General features: G+C 49.5%; 1 protein-coding gene and 1 long non-coding RNA gene across 4 annotated transcripts in view; one reads left to right on the top strand and one right to left on the bottom strand.

Annotated features, from left to right (window-relative positions):
- LOC309523110 overlaps positions 1–18,632 on the bottom strand; it is a 28,105-nt gene extending 9,473 nt beyond the window's left edge. The window contains exon 1 of the long non-coding RNA XR_014215259.1: positions 18,349–18,632. This is a non-coding gene — a long non-coding RNA (uncharacterized lncRNA). The remainder of the gene's footprint in view (positions 1–18,348) is intronic.
- Positions 1,266–18,016, top strand: OCEL1 (occludin/ELL domain containing 1). 3 transcript variants are annotated; one of them, XM_082206452.1, is made up of 6 exons: positions 1,266–1,478; positions 2,956–4,201; positions 6,423–6,661; positions 8,577–8,748; positions 14,878–14,928; positions 17,321–18,016. In XM_082206452.1, the coding sequence occupies exons 2-6, from the start codon at positions 3,086–3,088 to the stop codon at positions 17,438–17,440; spliced, it is 1,698 nt and encodes a 565-aa protein (XP_082062578.1). In that variant the 5' UTR covers positions 1,266–1,478; positions 2,956–3,085; the 3' UTR covers positions 17,441–18,016. The 3 variants fall into 3 exon arrangements, with proteins under 3 accessions (XP_082062578.1, XP_082062579.1, XP_082062577.1); XM_082206453.1 differs by having other exon boundaries at positions 14,878–14,945; XM_082206451.1 differs by having other exon boundaries at positions 8,577–8,751; positions 14,881–14,928.
- Positions 18,633–19,569: the final 937 nt, after the last annotated feature.

Genomic DNA, 19,569 nt, shown 5'->3' with positions numbered 1-19,569 from the left:
TTTCAGTCCCCTTCTGGTTCTGGGAGAAAAGTGGTACAGGAGTTGCCTGGCTTGCCTCTTCCTACCTTGTAGCTGGGACAGCTCAGTCAGTAGAGGATGAGACTCTTAATCTCATGGCCATGGGTTCAAGCCCCATGTTGGGCAAAAGATTCCTGCATTTTCCATGTGAAAATCTAGGAGAGTCCCTTATTTATCCTTTGTACCGTATTTTTCCGTCTGTAAGACGCCCCCCATGTATAAGGCGCCCCCTATTTTTAGGGATTCATATTTAAGAAAATGGGGGAAGAATGCCCTGTGTATGAGGAGAGTGCAAAATATGGTCTGAAGCTCAACATTAAAAAAAAAACGAAGATCATGGCCACTGGTCCCATCGCCTCCTGGCAAATAGAAGGGGAAGAAATGGAGGCAGTGAGAGATTTTACTTTCTTGGGCTCCATGATCACTGCACATGGTGACAGCAGCCACGAAATTAAAAGACGTCTGATTCTTGGGAGAAAAGCAATGACAAACCTAGACAGCATCTTAAAAAGTAGAGACATCACCTTGCCAACAAAGGTCCATATATTTAAAGCCATGGTTTTCCCAGTAGTGATGTACGGAAGTGAGAGCTGGACCATAAAGAAGGCTGATCACCGAAGAATGGATGCTTTTGAATTCTGGTGCTGGAGGAGACTCTTGAGAGTCCCATGGACTGCAAGAAGATCAAACCTCTCCATTCTGAAGGAAATCAGCCCTGGAAAGACAGATCCTGAAACTGAGACTCCAGTACTTTGGCCACCTCATGAGAAGAGAAGACTCCCTGGAAAAGACCCTGATGTTGGGAAAGATGGAGGGCACAAGGAGAAGGGGACGACAGAGGACGAGGTGGTGGGACAGTGTTCTCGAAGCTACCAGCATGAGTTTGACCAAACTGCGGGAGGCAGTGGAAGACAGGAGTGCCTGGCGTGCTCTGGTCCAGGGGGTCACGAAGAATCAGACATGACTAAACAACAACAAAATTTTCGACATTATTCTTTAGGGAAAAAACCTAGTCTTATACACGGAAAAATACGGTATATCCCGCCTGATAGATATCAGCAGCCATTATTCCAGGCGGCCCTGTAGCTTGAGCTATTACACATCTGTCGCAAGACATCTGGCTGACTGGGTATCTAGCCTTACTAATAATGCGATCTGTGTGTGACATTTCCCTCCTCCTGCCCGCTCCACAGTTAATATTTAACTGTGCCAGAGGCTGATAACGTGCTGGGTTCGGAGCCTAGAGCCTTCTGTACACCGCAGATCAATTCCCCCGCCTGCCCGTGGTCATTTGCAACCTCCCAGCAGAGGCCAACCAAGATCCCGACGTCTTTTGGAGACCACGCTGTGACCAGCCGGAGGAAATGACCTGCTTCCTTTGACAGAGGCTTTGAACCCAGCCGAGCCAGATTCCCCTCTCTGGAAGGCAACCTACGCTGCGGACTTCGTGGCCGTTGAAGGTACGGTGAAAAGCATTTCTGGGTAGGGTGAGAGATGTGTGACGATCGAGAACTTCCATCCAGATTGTGGACAAGGGCCAACGCCTTGGGTGTGCGGGGTTCATTGGGAAGCAAGCACAAGGGAGATGAAAAGATGGGGTTGTTGTTGTTTTTGTTTAGTTGTTTAGTTGTGTCCAACTCTTCGTGACCCCATGGACCAGAGCACGCCAGGCACTCCTGTCTTCACTTCTGGGGTGGCAGAAATTAATGCAAGGGTTTGGGGAATTCAGTAGGGGAACTTTCCAGGCATCAGATGACTGCTTGTGGAGGCAGGATTTGGGTGTCAAGAATGCCTGAGGTGGACAAGAAGGACCCTTGTTGGCTAACAGAGTCTCACCACTGGAGAGACTTCTTCTTCTTCTTCTGGCTTTTTTTCAATCAGAATTCACTGGCATTCTGTTTCAGCACCTTTCTGGTGGGCCATTATAAGGGTTTGTGGTGAGTTCCACCTCCTCTTTTTCTAGAAAAATAGCCATTATTATTATTATTTATTACAGTCATACCTCGGGTTGAAGTTGCTTCAGGTTGAGCATTTTTGGGTTGCGCTCCGCAGCGACCCAGAAGTAATGGAACGTGTTACTTCCAGGTTTTGCCACTCACGCATGCGCAGATGGTCAAAATGATGTCATGCGCAGAAGTGGTGAATCGCGACCCGTGCACGCGCAGACATGTGTATCCAGAGGTATCACTGTATTATTATTTTATCCACCCTTCACCCCAAAGTCCCAGGGTGGGTTACAACAATCAAAACACAATGTTAAAAGACAGTTTAAAACAACTCAGAACTACAGGAATGAGGTTCGTCCGAAAAGTATGCATCAAAAGCCAGGGTCAAGGGAAGTTGAAAAAAAGGGTGTGTGGAACATTTCAGGGTGTGACTGTACCACCCCAAACCAATTTTGGTTGTTCCCACCATGTTAAGCTCTTAAGAAGAAGAGTTTGGATTTGATATCCCGCCTTTCACTCCCCTTCAGGAGTCTCAAAGCGGCTAACAATCTCGTTTCCCTTCCTCCCCCACAACAAACACTCTGTGAGGTGAGTGGGGCTGAGAGACTTCAGAGAAGTCTGACTGGCCCAAGGTCACCCAGCAGCTGCATGTGGAGGAGCGGAGACGCGAACCCGGTTCCCCAGATTACGAGACTACTGCTCTTAACCACTACACCACACACCACACAGGAAATAACCTGTTCAAAATGTTTCTTGAAGGTGACATCACTTCTTGTACAGATTAGTTTCTGCGCTGTTGGGTTAGAGTCTTAAGGTGGGAGGGGCATGAAAGGTCTCATTGATGTGGTATAGTCCCTTCCTAAAGTGCTATAGACCTCTCCTGTCACCACATTTCATTACTGTAAAAACTAAACTGCTGTCGATTTTCTCTATTTTTTTAAAAAGGACCCCGTTTTTTTAAAAAAGACACTTGATTCTCTTCCACCTTCAGTTCCCAAACTTTCAACCACCAGACTTGGCAAAACGGCACAGAGGAGAATGGGGGACACCCTCAATCACCCACTCAAGTGGTGCCAACAGGAGGCTGCAGATAAGAGTTTCTCTGCCAGCCATTTGTGGACATGAGCTCTGAGGAGACATCAGTCAGAGAGAAGAGGCCTCCTGAGATGGATGGAGGGGAGGAACTTCTAAACACCTCCAGGCAGCTTCATCTAATGGGAACCTGGTCAGAGAATTCTGGGAAGTCATTGGGTTCTAGGTCTTCAGATGGCTTCTGCTCATTTCCATCAGCCAAACCAGCCTTCACTGGCACACCTCAGGACCAAGAGTCCTCTTCCATGAAGCCCATTAGACGCTTCATTCCTCCATCTTGGAAGAACTTCTTCCACCGCTGGCAGAGACAGCCCTGGACTGAGACTTCTCTCTTGACCTATGCTCCTGAAGACTTCAAACACACCCAGTTTTCTGAGCACCCTCAAAGAACCACCTTCGATGGTGAGGGGAGCTCCACTGACAATGGGAACGATGGCGATTTTAAGGAACCCCTCTCAGCTCCCGCCACCCCTTTGGAGCCTGGGAACACGCTGACTGCTGAGAGCCAGGGTGCCTTGTCGAGTGGTCCACCCAGCTACAAGGAGAAGTTGGAGACCTACGACCACAAATATTCCTACATGAAGTCGTGGCCTGGCCTCCTGAGGCTGATGGCAGGTCTGGAGCTAATCTTAGGAGGGATGGTCTTTGCCTGCACAGCCGCTTACATCCAGAAGGACTACCAGTGGTCGGCGCTTTATGGTGGCAACTCTCTGCCCTACAATGGTGTCTTGGGTGGAGGGTATGGATACAATTACTACGGCCCGATGACCCCATTCGTGCTGGTGGTGGTCAGCCTGGTGTGGCTGGTGACCGTGATCTTGCTAGGCCTCGGGGTCACCATGTACTACAGGACAATCCTCCTTGATTCCCACTGGTGGCCTTTGGCAGAGTTTGGCCTCAACCTCATCATGTTCCTCCTATACATGGCTGCTGCAATCGCCTACGTCAACGACGTCAACCGTGGAGGACTCTGCTACTCCGTATTTGCCAACAATCCGCTCGTTGTTGCCTTGTGCCGAGTCGAAGGGGGGCAAGTGGCCGCCATCGCCTTCCTCTTCCTCACCATGCTGCTCTACCTGGTCGGATCCCTCGTCTGTCTCAGGATGTGGAGACATCAAGCTGTCCAGAAGAACTCAAGAGCTCTGGTAAGACCCCACCACTGGGAGAAGGCAATGGTGCAATGTTCTGGGGAGGAGAGGAATGGACAGAGCAGCTCAGGCTTCCTTGGTCTGGCCAGCTGGGACCAGGCGGGAAGAGAGCTGTGTCAGTTTGATGGGGCAGAAGGGATGGACACTCACGGAACAGCGTGGAGCATGGCATGGCTTTGAGTTCCTAACGAGAAGGGATGGGGAGGGGAGAAGGAAGATCGGGGTAGGATGGTGCAAGTTAAAAGGGATGTATAAGAAAAATATACATTTGGAATTTTACACTTCTTGTGCCTCTCTCTCTACACTGGTTACTAAATATAACTCTGCACTTTCACACCCCCTTGCCCAGGAACACGACAGGCGGGCAGGAGACACAGCTTCCTCCCTCACATACAACCCTCACTTCGGCATTGGTGCACTAAACTCTGTAAAAATTTCAGTCACACTTTTTTTTTATTTTAAACTTGAGTCAATATAAACCTTGTTCAAAAAGTTATGAAAAAATGTACATGTTTATACAAGGCAGGCTGCGGCAGGAGGCTGGGGTTCCTCTCCAATATTCACCCAGGGAAATACGCTGGTCTCCCCCTTGCTCCGCCCCCAAGGAAACGAGCCCCCGCTGCCCTGGTGAACTTTTTTCCCCTTCCTCCAACACCCCTTCCTCCAAGGTTAAGAGGTTGCTGCTCCAAGGTAGAGGAGCTGCTAGGGGAATATGTAGTAAACCTGATTTGTAGCTCTCCCCTGAACCCATCTTTTATCTCCGCAGCCAACCCTTCACATTCAGGGCTAGAGCAGATACACAATACAAAAGCTGCTCTTCAAGTTTATTTAAAATAAAATAAAATTGGGAGACGGCAATGTTGGCACGCAGAGGCTCCTTATGACCTCCATGGCCTCCAGAACAGTCAAGAGCAAACTTTTTCAGCAGGGGGCCGGTCCACTGTCCCTCAGACCTTGTGGGGTGCTGAAGAAGGGGGGAAAAGAACAAATTCCTATGCCCCACAAATAACCCAGAGATGCATTTTAAATAAAAGCACGCATTCTACTCATGTAAAAACACCAGGCAGGCCCCACAAATAACCCAGAGGTGCATTTTGAATAAAAAGACACTTTCTACTCATGTAAAAACACACTGATTCCTGGACCGTCTGTGGGCCGGATTGAGAAGGCGATTGGGCCGGATCCGCCCCCCGGGCCTTAGTTTGCCTACCTATGGTCAAGAGTTATGACCCATGAGAGAGTCAAAAAAAGGCAGCTGTGTTGAATAAAATATTGGGGGGCAGGTAAGTCCCACCCCACATAATGTGTCGCATGACACAGCACACCCACATCATTTGAATGGCAATGCCCATCAAATTTGGGGGGACCTGCCCCTCAGATATTTTATGGGGGGCAAAGGGACCTCAGCTCCTAGGCTCTGTTTGTGTTGATCTTGAATTGCAGGGGGTTGGACTAGATGCCCTTTGGGTTGCCTTCCAACTCTACATTTCTGTGGTTCTATGCTCCAGCTATGTGTGTGTGTATATATTGCAAAACACAATGGGCAGGATTCACTGAACAAGTCCCATCAGCAGAATCTCTCTTGCACAGTGGGACTTTCCCCCCTCCTCCCCAAGCTTCTCCTCACTGAAAATTGGCTAATGGGACAAAAGAGAACCCCCAGAACAGCACCCTGGAGGAGGAGAGAGGAATCGTTGCCCCTGACCAGCTGAAACGCTCGTGCAGGCGAAATGTTTTGCCATAGTGTGATGTTGAATTCCACCCAGTGGGTTGTCTTTGGCCAAGTCAAACTCAAAAGTAGACTTAAGTCCATTGATTGCAATGGGTGTACTGTGAGTCTGACTTACGGCCTGCTGAGCTTTCACAAAATATCTTCGGCAAGCTGGAATGCAAACTTTGGGCCTTGTTTGTTTGTTTGTTTGTTTTAAAATTAGAAATGCAAACCACCTTCCTGCCGTTCAAACTGCTAGCATGAAGTGGGAACCCCATCAAAGAAAAGGAAGGGCGTACCCAGCCTCATCTATATTATTTTTCTCATTCATTGGCTAGGGCTGGTGGGAGCTGTAATCCTGCAACACCCGGGGAGGGCATCAGGTTGGGGACTGCTGGGATACTTGGACCAATCACTGGATTTAATAAAAGGCAGTTTCTTGTGCTCATGACATGTTGAGTCCCTCAACAATAATGATGTCCACAACACTCTCTTTCCCCCTTGAAGGTTGGCCAAATGAACTACGAGCCTCCCTCTTGCCTTGTCTCCTTCCCTTCGTCTCAGCGAAAGCCCATCCTCTTACGAGGTACGCCTCAGGAAGTCATAGACCAGGATGAAGTTACTCCCAAGGAGAAAGTTGCAAGACGCGTTGAGTTCTCAGAGAAGGGCGGGGACCCAGAGGTGTTAAACTTTGCCATTCCGACAGGCCACCACCCAAAACCTCACATCGTCCCGGATTATGTGTCGTAAGTAAGCAGCAATGGTCCAGGAATGCTCAGGAGGTTTTTCTGCACCCCTATTTAAGACAGGGATATCTTAACTTCTGTTGTCTATGTTCCGGGAACCTCTAGGTTAGATTACTGCAATGCTTTATACATAGGGCTGTCTCTGAAGACGATTCAGAAGCTTCAGCTTGGACTACTGTGATGCGCTCTCCGTGGGGCTACCTTTGAAGGTGACCCAGAAACTGCAATTAATCCAGAATGCGGCAGCTAGACTGGTGACTGGGAGCGGCCGCCGAGACCACATAACACCGGTCTTGACAGACCTACATTGGCTCCCAGTACGTTTCCGAGCACAATTCAAAGTGTTGGTGCTGACCTTTAAAGCCCTCAACGGCCTCAAAGGCCCAGTATACCTGAAGGAGCGTCTCCACCCCCATCGTTCTGCCCGGACACTGAGGTCCAGCTCCGAGGGCCTTCTGGCGGTTCCCTCATTGCGAGAAGTGAGGCTACAGGGAACCAGGCAGAGGGCCTTCTCGGTGGTGGCGCCCACCCTGTGAAATGCCCTCCCTTCAGATGTGAAGGAAATAAGCAGCTATCCTATCTTTAAAAGACATCTGAAGGCAGCCCTGTTTAGGGAAGTTTTTAATATTTAATGCTGTATTGTTTTTAACACTCTGGGAGCCGCCCAGAGTGGCTGGGGAAACTCAGCCAGATGGGCGGGGTATAAATTATTATTATTATTATTACAGATAGGTAGCCGTGTTGGTCTGCCATAGTCAAAATAAAAAATACCATCTGAAGAAGTGTGCATGCACACGAAAGCTCATACCAAGAACTAACTTAGTTGGTCTTTAAGGTGCTACTGGAAGGAATTTTATTATTATTATTATTATTATTATTATTATTATTACTACTACTACTATTCAGCTGGTGCAAAATTTGGTGGCCAGGATGCTCACCTGGCCAAGGCAGTACTGGCTGCCAATGAACTTCCAGGTCCAAATCAAAGTGCTTCTTTTGACCTATAAAGCCTTAAACAGCTCAGGCCTGCAATCCCGCAAGGATTGCCTCTCTCTATATGAACGTACCCGGACCCTGAGATCCTCCAACACCCTTCTTTTGGGTCCCACAAAAGGTCTAGATCCGCCTTTCTCAACCTGTGGGTCCCCAGATGTTGTTGAACTACAACTCCCATCACCCCTAGCTAGCAAGGCCAGAGCTCAGGGATGATGGGAGTTGTAGTCCAACAACATCTGGGGACACACAGGTTGAGAACCGCTGCTATTATTATTATTATTATTATTATTATTATTATTATTATTATTATTATACCCCACCCTCCCCAGCCAAGGCCAGGCTCAGGGCGGCTAACAACCAATAATAAAAACAAGTTGAATGATTACAACTTAAAAACAAGATTAAAATACAACATTAAAATATTAAAATGCAGCCTCATCACAGGAGGAGAAAGGAAAAAAGAAAGAGGGGGAGGGAATCAAATTGGCTCCAAGCCAAAGGCCAGGTGGAACAACTCTGTCTTACAGGCCCTGCGGAAAGAAATCAGATCCTGCAGGGCCCTGGTCTCATGAGGCAGAGCGTTCCACCAGGCCGGAAGTCTAGAGGGTGGCAACATGAGAACAGGGCCTTTTCTGCAGTGGCTCCCCGCTTGTGGAATGCTCTCCCCAGGGAGTTTCACCTGGTGCCTTCATTATATATTTTTAGATGCCTGGCAAAAACGTTCCTCTTTAACCAGGCCAAAGAGAATTGTGCTCATTCATTTCACTGGGTCTCCTCTGACTGAGTTGGACACAATACGTTGAAGTTAACAGGCCCAAGTGATTTGTGTTCATTCATTTCAGTGGGTCTACTCTGAGTCCGGCTTTGATTCTCCTCCCCACATCTTTTCTCCTTCTTGACTTTTTGCTGCACGGCGTAGGAAGTACCCAGCCATCGGAAGCAGGGATGAGCGTGAAAAATACAAGGCCGTCTTCAATGACCAGTATGCAGAATACAAGGAGCTGTACGATGAAGTCCGCACAGCGCTGGGGAAATTCAAGGAACTGGAGGCGATGCTCTCCAAACTTCCTCGCCACTATCAGAACAAGAAGGTAGTTCTTAATACACAGTTGTCAGGGGATGATTAGCTGCTTGTGCTTAAAATAGTGCCCCTTCAGAGTTTGTGCGACCCCACAAACCTCTGTGTGTGACAGAGCTCCTCAGACATGTCTGCTCTAGTCACTTGTAGAGTCCGACAGTGGCTGTCTGCGGAAGCGCTTCCAGCAAAGAAGTTCCTTAACGGAAACGCGTCTCCTGGACTCACGACGTGACAGCTTCCGGCGAAGCATAGGTCTCCCTGCAGTTGCTTCTGACACCTCCCCGCTATTTTCGCTCGAAGTGTCTCTCACCCCTTTCTCTCCCCTTCTGCTTCCTGCCTGGGCTGCTGCGTCTCTCTCAGCATTACTGAGATCCTCCTCCAGAGACCCCGCGCTCCCCCTACTGGTCCCTGCTTTAGCTGTTGACTCTCTCCCAGTCTCTGGGAGCCCTACCACTTCCCTTTCCTCCGATGTCAGTTCCCTGACATCCACCTCCCCTCCAGGGCCCCCCTCTCCCCCGCCCCTTCTCTCTCCTCTGGGCGGTGAGGAGCTGAAACCCCTAAAAGAATCCTCCTCATCTTCCGACGTCTCGAACATTTCCCTCCATCGGTCTTCGTTCCGACTCGCTGAATCCTCCTCCACCTCGGAATCAGCGAACCCCTCCAACTCTTCTTCTTCGTCGGTGGTGGCGAAGTATTCCCTCCGGAACCTCGCCACTGGCTGGGGTTTCCGAGGGAATCTCTGATGAAAAGTTTCAATCAAAACCTCGTCATCTACATCCTCTGCCCTGACCCAGGTGTTTTCCGACTCCGGCTCCCCTTCCCACATTACCAAATACTCTACTTGCTCTCCCCTCCACCTGGAATCGAGAATCTCCGCTACATGGTAGCTGTGTTCTTTTTCCTCCATAGCTGGTCCCCTATTGACCCTCCCCTCTCTGTCCCCTATATACGGTGACAGCAATGATCTGTGGAACACTGGGTGCAACTTCATGTGGTTAGGTAACCGGAGTCTGAAAGCCACTGGGTTGACCTGTTGCGTGACTTCAAATGGGCCCAGTCTTTTGGGTCTTAACTTCTTACAACCTCCTTTAAATGGTAACCCTTGGGTGGACAACCACACCTGATCCCCCACCCTAATGCTTTCTCCTTCCCTTCTGGTTTTGTCTGCCTGCCTCTTATATTCCTCCTTCGCCCTGTTTAAATTAAGTTGGAGCTGGCGATGGATCGCTTCCATTTCTTCAACGAACTGTTCTGCGGCTGGAACGCTCCAGTTCTCCCCCTCCCCCCCTGGGAAGGCTCGGGGATGACACCCGTGATTGGCCAAAAAAGGGCTCATTCCCGTGGACACGTTCTCCGCATTGTTATAGGCAAATTCTGCCAACGCCAGCTTCTCCACCCAATCATTCTCTCTGTCATTCACATAACACCTCAAATATTGCTGGAGGACACCATTAGCTCTTTCCGCCTGCCCGTTGGTTTCTGGATGACGGGCAGTTGAGAAATTCACCTCTACATGCAATAAGCTCATGAGCTTCCTCCAGAACCTGGAAGTAAATTGTTTCCCTCGGTCCGAAACCACCCTCAAGGGGGCACCATGCAATCTAAACACATTTTCCACAAACAATTTAGCGGTTTCTTCTGCTGTGACCGCATGTGAGCAGGCTATAAAGTGGGCCATCTTGGTTAACAGGTCTACCACAACCATAATGGCTGTCTTCCCTTTGGACCTGGGCAGATCAGTCATAAAATCTATTGCCACTGCCTCCCATGGTCTTTCCGGCGTGGGTAGTGGTTCTAATAAACCTGCCGGTGCCCGCCTCTCCCCCTTGGCTCGTTGACATCGGTCACACCCTCTCACATACTCCCGCACATCTTCCCTGACCTTGGGCCACCAGAATTCCCTGGTAACCAGCCACATGGTTTTGTGTTGCCCAAAATGCCCTGCTGTGGGGCTATCGTGCAGTTGCTTGAGTACCTTTTCCCTCAATTCTCCTTCAGGTACGTATAACGCTCCCTTGTAGTACAACGCCCCGTTTCTCTCCTCAAAACCCCCGGGTTTGTCTCCCTCCCTCCTGAGACCCCTGAGTTTGTCCTGGGCATATTCATCCTGCACCGTTCCCTCTATCAGTTCCCTTAGCCCCACCAGTGCCGCCCCACACACCCAGCGATCCTCGGGAATGACATGGGTCTCTTCGGGTGCACCCTCTCCCTCCAAATATTCAGGTTTGCGTGATAGAGCGTCCGCCCTAACGTTCTCCTGGCCTGGTACGTAACAAATCTCAAAGTTAAATTTGGAGAACTCCTGGGCCCATCTCAACTGCCGTTGGTTGAGCACTCGCGCAGTTCTCCAATACTCTAGATTCTTATGGTCCGTGCGTACTTGCACCTTCTGTTGTGCACCAATTAGTAGGTGCCTCCATCTCCGGAAGGCCTCATAAATCGCAAGAAGTTCCCGGTCATACACCGTGTAGTTTCTCTCCGATTTGTTCAGCTTTCGCGAAAAGAAGGCACACGGTCGCCACTCGGACCCCTCCTTCCCTGGCTGCAGAAGAAGCACCGCCCCTATGGCTCTGTCAGAAGCGTCTGTTTCGACCCTCAGCTTTTTTTGTAAATCCACATGTAGAAGTTGTTCGTCAGAGGCGAAGGCCTTTTTCAGTTCCTCAAACGCTCGCTCCGCCTCCCCCGTCCAAACAAACTTCTTTTTGCTGCTGAGACAGTCCGTGATGGGCGCCGTCAGGTGAGCGAAGTTTCGGATGAACTTACGATAAAAGTTTCCAAACCCTAGGAACCTCTGCACATCCTTCTTAGTCTTGGGGGTTTTCCATTCCAGCACCGCTTGAACCTTGCCGGGGTCCATGGCCAACCCCTTGTCTGACAAGCGGTACCCCAGGAATTCCACCTCCTTGGTATGAAACTGACACTTCTCCAGTTTCACCCACAGTCTGTTGGCATGCAGCCTGCTCAACACTTCTCTGACGTCTCTCACATGTTGCTCCTCATTCTCCGAATACACCAACACGTCATCTAAGAAGGCCACGCAATTCTTGTAGAGCAAAGGCCCCAGTACATGATTCATAAAGGCTTGAAAACACGCGGAGCCTGCTTGTAATCCAAAAGGCATAACGAGATATTCAAATGCCCCCAAAGGGGTGAACATGGTGGTCTTCCATTCATCCCCTTTCCTTATACGTATCAGGTTGTACGCCCCCCTTAGGTCCAGCTTTGTAAAAATCTTTCCTTTTCGCACCCTGGTCAAAATATCATCAATCCTGGGCATAGGAAAAGCCACCGGCTCTGTCACTGCATTTAGGGCCCGAAAGTCACATACCAGCCTCGGCTTGTCCGTGTTCTTTTTATCCACAAAAAACACTGGGCTACCCCCCGCTGCCTTGGACTCTCTGATGAAGCCTCTCTTCAGGTTCTTGTCAATGAACGCTCGCAACTCCTGCATCTCCCTGTCTGACATGGCATACAACCTGCCTACAGGAAGCTGTGCTCCAGGGAGTAAATTGATCTGGCAATCAAAGGGCCTATGCGGGGGTAGTTGGTCAGCTTCCTTCTCGCTGAACACGTCGCTGAGATCAGCATACTGTGATGGCACCTTCCCCTTCTCCATCACTTCCGTCCCTGCTAGGGTGGCTTGGGCCCCTGCTGACCCCTTTTCCCCCCTGCAGTGTTCTAAGCAATGTGCGGAACCGAAGGAAACCACTCTTTGATGCCAGCCCACCAGCGGATCATGTAGGGCTAGCCAGCTCATTCCCAAAATAATGGGAGCGCCTCCCAAGGTGGCCACATTAAACGCTATCAGTTCTGTGTGCCTTGCCACCCTCATTATCATTGGGATGGTCTGCAAGCTGACGCCTCCTCCCAACAGTTCTCTGCCATCGATCGTGGTCACCTGCAGGGGGTTGCTTAAGGGGATAGTCTGTATCTGGTGTTCAGCCGCAAACTCCTTGCTCATGAAATTGCAGGAGCTGCCTGAGTCTAACAGCGCCTTTATTTTTAGGGGGTGTCCATTTTGCAACTCTAGCGACACTTCAATCACTAGAGCAGGTCGAGGAGCTTCTGGCACTGGCACTTGGGAAAGGGGCACTTTCACTGCTCTTTGGCCTGGCTGCAGTGCCCTGCTGGCAACCAGGCGTTGGCTTTTACCTGCTCCGTTTCTCCCTGCTCTTCCCCCTCAACAGCTCCCACCATCCCTTGCCATTCCTTCCTCTGGGGGCAGACTCTGGCAAAGTGGCCTGGCTGTTGGCAGAGATAGCATTTCCGGGGTCCCTTTCCCTCCTTCTTCGCCCCCTCACTGGGCTTTGAAACTGCGCGCGCGCGGGCTGTTCCGATTTCCATCGGCTCTGCCGGCGGGAAAGCTGGCTCAGGAATGTCTGGAATGCGTAACTCCTTCCAACGTTCCCCTCTCCCTTCCCGCCTCTCCAAGGCTCTTGCCTCCTGGCGCGCTCCAATGGTCAGCGCAGATTTGGTCAGCTGATCCATAGACACCGCCCTGGGGCTCCTGGCCAGCTCGTCTTTCACAGCTGAAGAAAGACCTTCTTCAAATAGCATCTGAATGGGTGCTGCCGATAAATCCCACCCCAATCTGTGAATCAGCATGGTAAATTCAGTCCAGTACTCACGGACAGATCTGCTTCCCTGCTTGCAAGCCATTAGCTGTCTGCGCACTCCCCCCTCCTCAATATCGCTGGAGAACATGATATCCATTGCACGAAAGAATTTCATAGCGTCCTTCAGGATATCGTTGTGCGTTGCCATCAGGGGTCGAACCCAGTCCCGCGCCCCCTTCTCAAGATGCCCAATTACGAAAGCAACTCGGGATTCCTCATCAGGGAACTCATCAAACTGCACATTCAGGGCATATTGCATTTCAGTCCTAAAGGCATGGTAATCCTTGGGGTCCCCCCCAAACTTCTGCACTAATCCTGGTACCTTTCTGGGGAACTGAGTGGTTCTCCCCTTCTTGTCTGCATCTTGAGCCCTCCTCTCCTCGAGCCTCGCCGTCTGCAGCGCAAGTTGGACTTCCAATGCTCGGTATCTGTCTTCCAAGCTTGGACCAGCTCCACCCCCTGCGGCTCCGGCTCCTGCTGGGTCGCTTATGATGCCTTCTCCTGCACAGGCAGCGTACAGAGACTGTCGGACTGCTGTCAGGGGATGATTAGCTGCTTGTGCTTAAAATAGTGCCCCTTCAGAGTTTGTGCGACCCCACAAACCTCTGTGTGTGACAGAGCTCCTCAGACATGTCTGCTCTAGTCACTTGTAGAGTCCGACAGTGGCTGTCTGCGGAAGCGCTTCCAGCAAAGAAGTTCCTTAACGGAAACGCGTCTCCTGGACTCACGACGTGACAGCTTCCGGCGAAGCATAGGTCTCCCTGCAGTTGCTTCTGACACCTCCCCGCTATTTTCGCTCGAAGTGTCTCTCATCCCTTTCTCTCCCCTTCTGCTTCCTGCCTGGGCTGCTGCGTCTCTCTCAGCATTACTGAGATCCTCCTCCAGAGACCCCGCGCTCCCCCTACTGGTCCCTGCTTTAGCTGTTGACTCTCTCCCAGTCTCTGGGAGCCCTACCACTTCCCTTTCCTCCGATGTCAGTTCCCTGACAACAGTGATGCATTATATATATATGCAGGTTTTGGTGTCTTCGGGTGTCTTCCCGTGTAAGAGTCGGGGTGTCTGTGCGACGTTTCGACGAGGTCTCACTCGTCATCTTCAGATTTAACCAGGCATTAAACAAAATTTAACCAGGCATTAAGTTTGCAAAATACGTTGAACAACAACCACTTTCTGAATTTTGCAATGCAGTTCTCCAGGCAAATAATGAGAAGTGTATCTACTGGAGCAAAGGGTCCAGGAGAATGAATTTATTAATGAAGATAACATACTGCAAATGCATTGTATTGGTGGGAATGTGCATAGGAGGTGAAATTGCATGCAAACTTCGCACTTAAATGATGGCGAACTTTTCATGAAGTTTAAAATATATATATGCAGCTTGTTGTTGCAAATGTGGAGAGCTGAATTTAAGTTTGTGGAGGGGAAGAAAAACCAAAACTGAGAGATCCGTCCATCCTTAGCTTGGAGCAATGGTTCTGAGAGGTTCCTTTGCTGGCTTGTTTTAAATGCTTCTCTTTCCTCTGCAGGAGGAAAGCCGGGTTTCCACTGTTTGGAGAGATTACCAAAGCAAGAAGGAGGTAAATAAAAGTCAGAAGTGAGTGTCGTTTCAAGATTTCCCTAAGGCTGCAAATGGATCCCTAAGTCCTATTTAAAGCCGCCTCACACCACTTTAATCAGCAAAGGCTTCTCTCAAAGTATCCTGAGAACCAGTTGTGGCAACAGGATTTCCTGAGCCCAGAACACCGTATGCCAATGGTGCTGCCTGCCAAATACCAAAGCATTGGTGTTTTCTCCACCTTTTGTTTTATAACTTTCTTTAGGAATGTCTAATTAATATAGTCATAAAATTGTAGAGTTAAGGGACACGGGTGGCGCTGTGGATTAAACCACAGAGCCTAGGACTTGCCAAACAGAAGGTTGGCAGTTCGAATCCCCGTGACAGGGTGAGCTCCCGTTGTTCGGTCCCTGCTCTGCTTAAAAACCTCCAAGGAGTCAGCCACCTTCCAAAGGAAACCATCCCATTTTCGAACAGCTCATACCACCAAAAAGTTCTTCCAGATTCTTTTTCAGAATCTCCTTTCTTGTAACTTGAACCCATCGGTTCAGGTCCTCCCCTCCAGGGCAAGAGAAAGCAAGCTTATTCCATCTTCCATGGGACAGCCCTTTGGGTATTTGATTGAAAGATAATAACCATAGAATTGGAAGAGACCACAAGGGTCATCAAGTCCAACCCCCTGGAATGCAGGAATCTTTTGCCCAATGTGGGGCTTGAACCCACAACACTGAGTTTAAGAGACTCGTGCTCTACTGACTGAGCTATCAGTTTGGGGCTCCTGCTGGAACGGGGCCCATACATGTGTACATTCCTCCCTGTCAGCACCCCTGGTGGGAACTGTAAGTTGTTAAGGATGCTGAGATTTGCTAGGAGACCCTCGTTTCTGTTAGAATTCCTGCTCCGTGATTGCAGTCATGGGATTGTTGTCTTTCACACAACGGTGTATGTTTTGACTCCACTGAGTAGGAAGTGACGGAGACAGGATGTTTGTGTTACTGTGTTCCGTGAAGTGGGACGATTGTCCTTTGTTCTTTTTCTCTTTGCTGCCTGATGCTAGAGAGAGAGGGAGCCATGTTGCAGTGCTCCGTGTAAATAAAGTAGATTAGCCAAAATGCTAAGCTGCTGAGGTCTGTCACGCACGATGCGCAAACTCTGCGGATCCCTAAGTGTGCCGGTGTCTGTTGGCATCGGTCGCTGTGATGTTCGGGCAGAAGAAAGCTTTTGAAGCTCCCGAACGAAATACCAGGAGGGAGGGAACATGCCAGTCGGGCATGTGTCTCTGCCAGGGTCCTACTCGAGTGTAGGACAAGCTCCTGACAACTTCTCCTCCCAGAGCTACGATTCCCATAGTGGTTTAACAGTCAATCCCACTTTCCCAGGCAGCGCTGGGAATTGTAGTTCTGTGAGAGGACTCTGACCTACTATAGTTCCCAGGATTATTGGGGTGGGGGGAGCATGAGTATGAGCAGCAGCTATGGAGAGAAACAAGGGGGTGATCCCTCGCAGCCGCAGCTTTCTCATCCTCCTCCCCAAGCTTGGCACTGGTGGGGGAAATAATAATGATAATAATATTTTTTTATTTATACTCTGCCCTTCCCGGTTCAGAAAACCGGACTCAGGGCGACTAACAACAAATTTAAAACACTTAATTGATTCAACGAAAAACAGCATAAAACACAGTATAAAATGTGAATAACAATAAATTCAGAATTCAAAAATCAATTTAGGGGGGAAATCCATCCAATAAATATTAGCTGATCACCAGGGCTAGCTGGCTGAATTACTCCTATTTGGGCCAGCGAGGAGACCAGGGGAGAATTGGCTGAGGGATCCCAGAGCAGGTAATCTTCATAAAAAGGGGAGAGGGAGGAAAGGAAGGGGAATAAGAGTTCAGACTAAGTTCAAATTGAAAGCCAGGCGGAATAGCTCTGTCTTACAGGCCCGGCAGAAGGAGGTTAAATCCTGCAGGGCCCTAGTCTCATGGGACAGAGCATTCCACCAGGTCAGAGGCACCACTGAGAAGGCCCTGGCCCTGGTGGAGGATAGTCTGACTTCCTTAGGGCCCGGGACCGCTAAACCATGGTTGTTCATGGACCTTAAGGTCCTCTGTGGGGCAGACCAGGAGAGGCGGTCCCGTTAATACGAGGGCCCTAAGCCACAAAGGGCTTTAAAGGTCAAAACCAGCACCTTAAACCTGACATTCTGGGATCGAATCAGGAGTCGGGATGGCTTTCGTAACTCCGGCGCTGTCCCTGGAAAACTGGGTAGGTATTTGGTTCCCACTGCAAATGAATTTAACGTGTTTCCGTTTCCCCCACTGCAAATGAATTTAACGTGTTTCCGTTTCCCCCACTGCAAATGAATTTAACGTGTTTCCGTTTCCCCCATCTTTCTGCCCACCCTGCAAATTTCAGGACCCGGCTTTCCTAGAGAAGCAGGAGCGCTGCGAATACCTCAAGAGGAAGCTCACCCACATCAAGGCCCAGATCCAAGCCTACGACCAGAAGACCAGCCAGGGCTCTGTGTACTTCTAAAGTGTGTGTGAAGATGCCTACGAGCTGGCATCTTTGACTTGCGGTTTCTTCTGCAAGGAAACGGCAGCATCCCTTGGGTGTGGTTTTGTGGGTTTTTTTACAGGGGTGGTCCAGGTCTTCTCCTTGATCTCTTGCAAAATCCCTGGACACCCCACGAAACTCCACAAGGAGGAACACGGGCTGAACTGGTTAGCGTTCCTAAGTTTTTGCTGAAAAAATAACACCTGCTCTGAAGTTTTCCAAATAGGGTGGCAATTTAATTTGGCCTTTAATTTGAATTCAGCCTGATCTTTTATTTCCCTTCTCTTCCCTCCCCCTCTGCTTATATGAAGATCACCCGCTCTGAGACCCCACAACTAATTCTCCCCTGGGCTCCTCGCTGGCCCAAATAGGACCAATTCAGCCAGCTAGCCCTGGGGATTATCTAATGCTTATTAGATGGATTTCCCCTAAATTGATTTCTGAACTTTGAATTTTATTGTTATTCATGTTTTTATACTGTATTTTATGCTGCTTTTACAATTAAGTGTTTTAAATTTGTTGTTAGCTGCTCTGAGCCCGGTTTTTGAACCGGGAAGGGTGGGGTATGAATTAAATTTTATTATTATTATTATTATTATTATTATTATTATTATTATTATTTCTGGGGATCATAGAATCGGAGAGTTGGAAGGGACCACAAAGGTCATCCAGTCCAACCCCAATGCAAGGATCTCTGCTAAAGTATCCATGACAGATAATGCCATCCAACCTCTGCTTAAAAACCTTCAAGGAATGTAAGGCAAAAGGTACAGGACCCCTAGATGGTTAAGTCCAGTCAAAGGTGACTATGGGGTGAGGTGCTCATCTCGCTTTTCAGGCAAAGGGAGCCGGTGTTTGTCCACAGAAAGCTTTCTGGGTCATATGACTTTGTTGTTGTTGTTTAGTCGTTTAGTCGTGTCCGCCTCTTCGTGACCCCCTGGACCAGAGCATGCCAGGCACTCCTGTCTTCCACTGCCTCCCGCAGTTTGGTCAAACTCATGCTGGTAGCTTCGAGAACCCTGTCCCACCATCTCGTCCTCTGTCGTCCCCTTCTCCTTGTGCCCTCCATCTTTCCCAACATCAGGGTCTTGTCCAGGGAGTCTTCTCTTCTCATGAGGTGGCCAAAGTCTTGGAGCCTCAGCTTCAGGATCTGTCCTTCCAGTGAGCACTCAGGGCTGATTTCCTTAAGAATAGATAGGTTGGATCTTCTTGCAGTCCATGGGACTAGCATGACTAAACTGCTACTGGAGACTCCACAAGAGAGTCCATTCCTGAGGGAGTCGGGTCCATTGTCAAACAGCTCTTACTGTCAAAAGGTTCTTCCTGATGTTTAGTGGGAATCTCCCTTCTTGTAAATTGAAGCCACGGGTTTGAGTCCTACCCTCCGGAGCAGGAGAAAAGCTGGCTCCCTCTTCCACGTGGCAGCCCTTGAGATATCTGAAAATGGCGTTCATATCTCCTCTCAGTCTCCCCTTTTCCAAGCTGAACACCCCCAGCTCCTTCAACCCTTCCTCATCACGCATGGTGATGATCACGCATGAGATCGTCTTGCTTGAATCCTCTGCACACCTTCCAGCTTGCCAAGATCCTTCTTAAATCATGGTGCAGTATGTGATTCAGAACCAAGAAGACTAGCATCATTTTGAAGGGAAGGTTTGGGTGGCAATTGTTACGCTCAGGAGAGAGGCTGTCTCAGGAAACGTGGGAAGGGCTAAAAGCTGAAAGCTAAAAGCTACCTTTTCAGCCTTTGGGAAACAGAATGCCGCCATCTTGCTTGGCAGAGAGCCCTGGCAGGGTCACTGCCTCCCCTGCCAAATTTCTCTCTCCGTCTTCAAAGCTGGTGCCCCACAGAGAAGGTACATTCAAGCCTTGAAGTCACAGAGCTTACGGGGCGGTAATGATCTTGGCAAAGGCCCTGGGGGCCTCCTTCCTAAGCAAGGGACGTCAGTCGGTGGAGCCCTGTTCCCATGTTGGCTGTGAAGCCGCCGTTATTGGAAGGGGGAAATCCGCTGCAGTTTCAGACCTCTGAACGTATTATTATTATTATTATTATTATTATTATTATTATTATTATTTCATTATGCTTTAATGCAGGGGTCAGCAAACTT

This window comes from Podarcis vaucheri, assembly GCF_965113315.1.
Source record: "Podarcis vaucheri genome assembly, chromosome: 18".
Classification (NCBI taxonomy): Eukaryota; Metazoa; Chordata; class Lepidosauria; order Squamata; family Lacertidae; genus Podarcis; species Podarcis vaucheri.
Note: the sequence above shows the minus strand (reverse complement) of the source record. Positions and strands in the feature narration are given on the sequence as shown.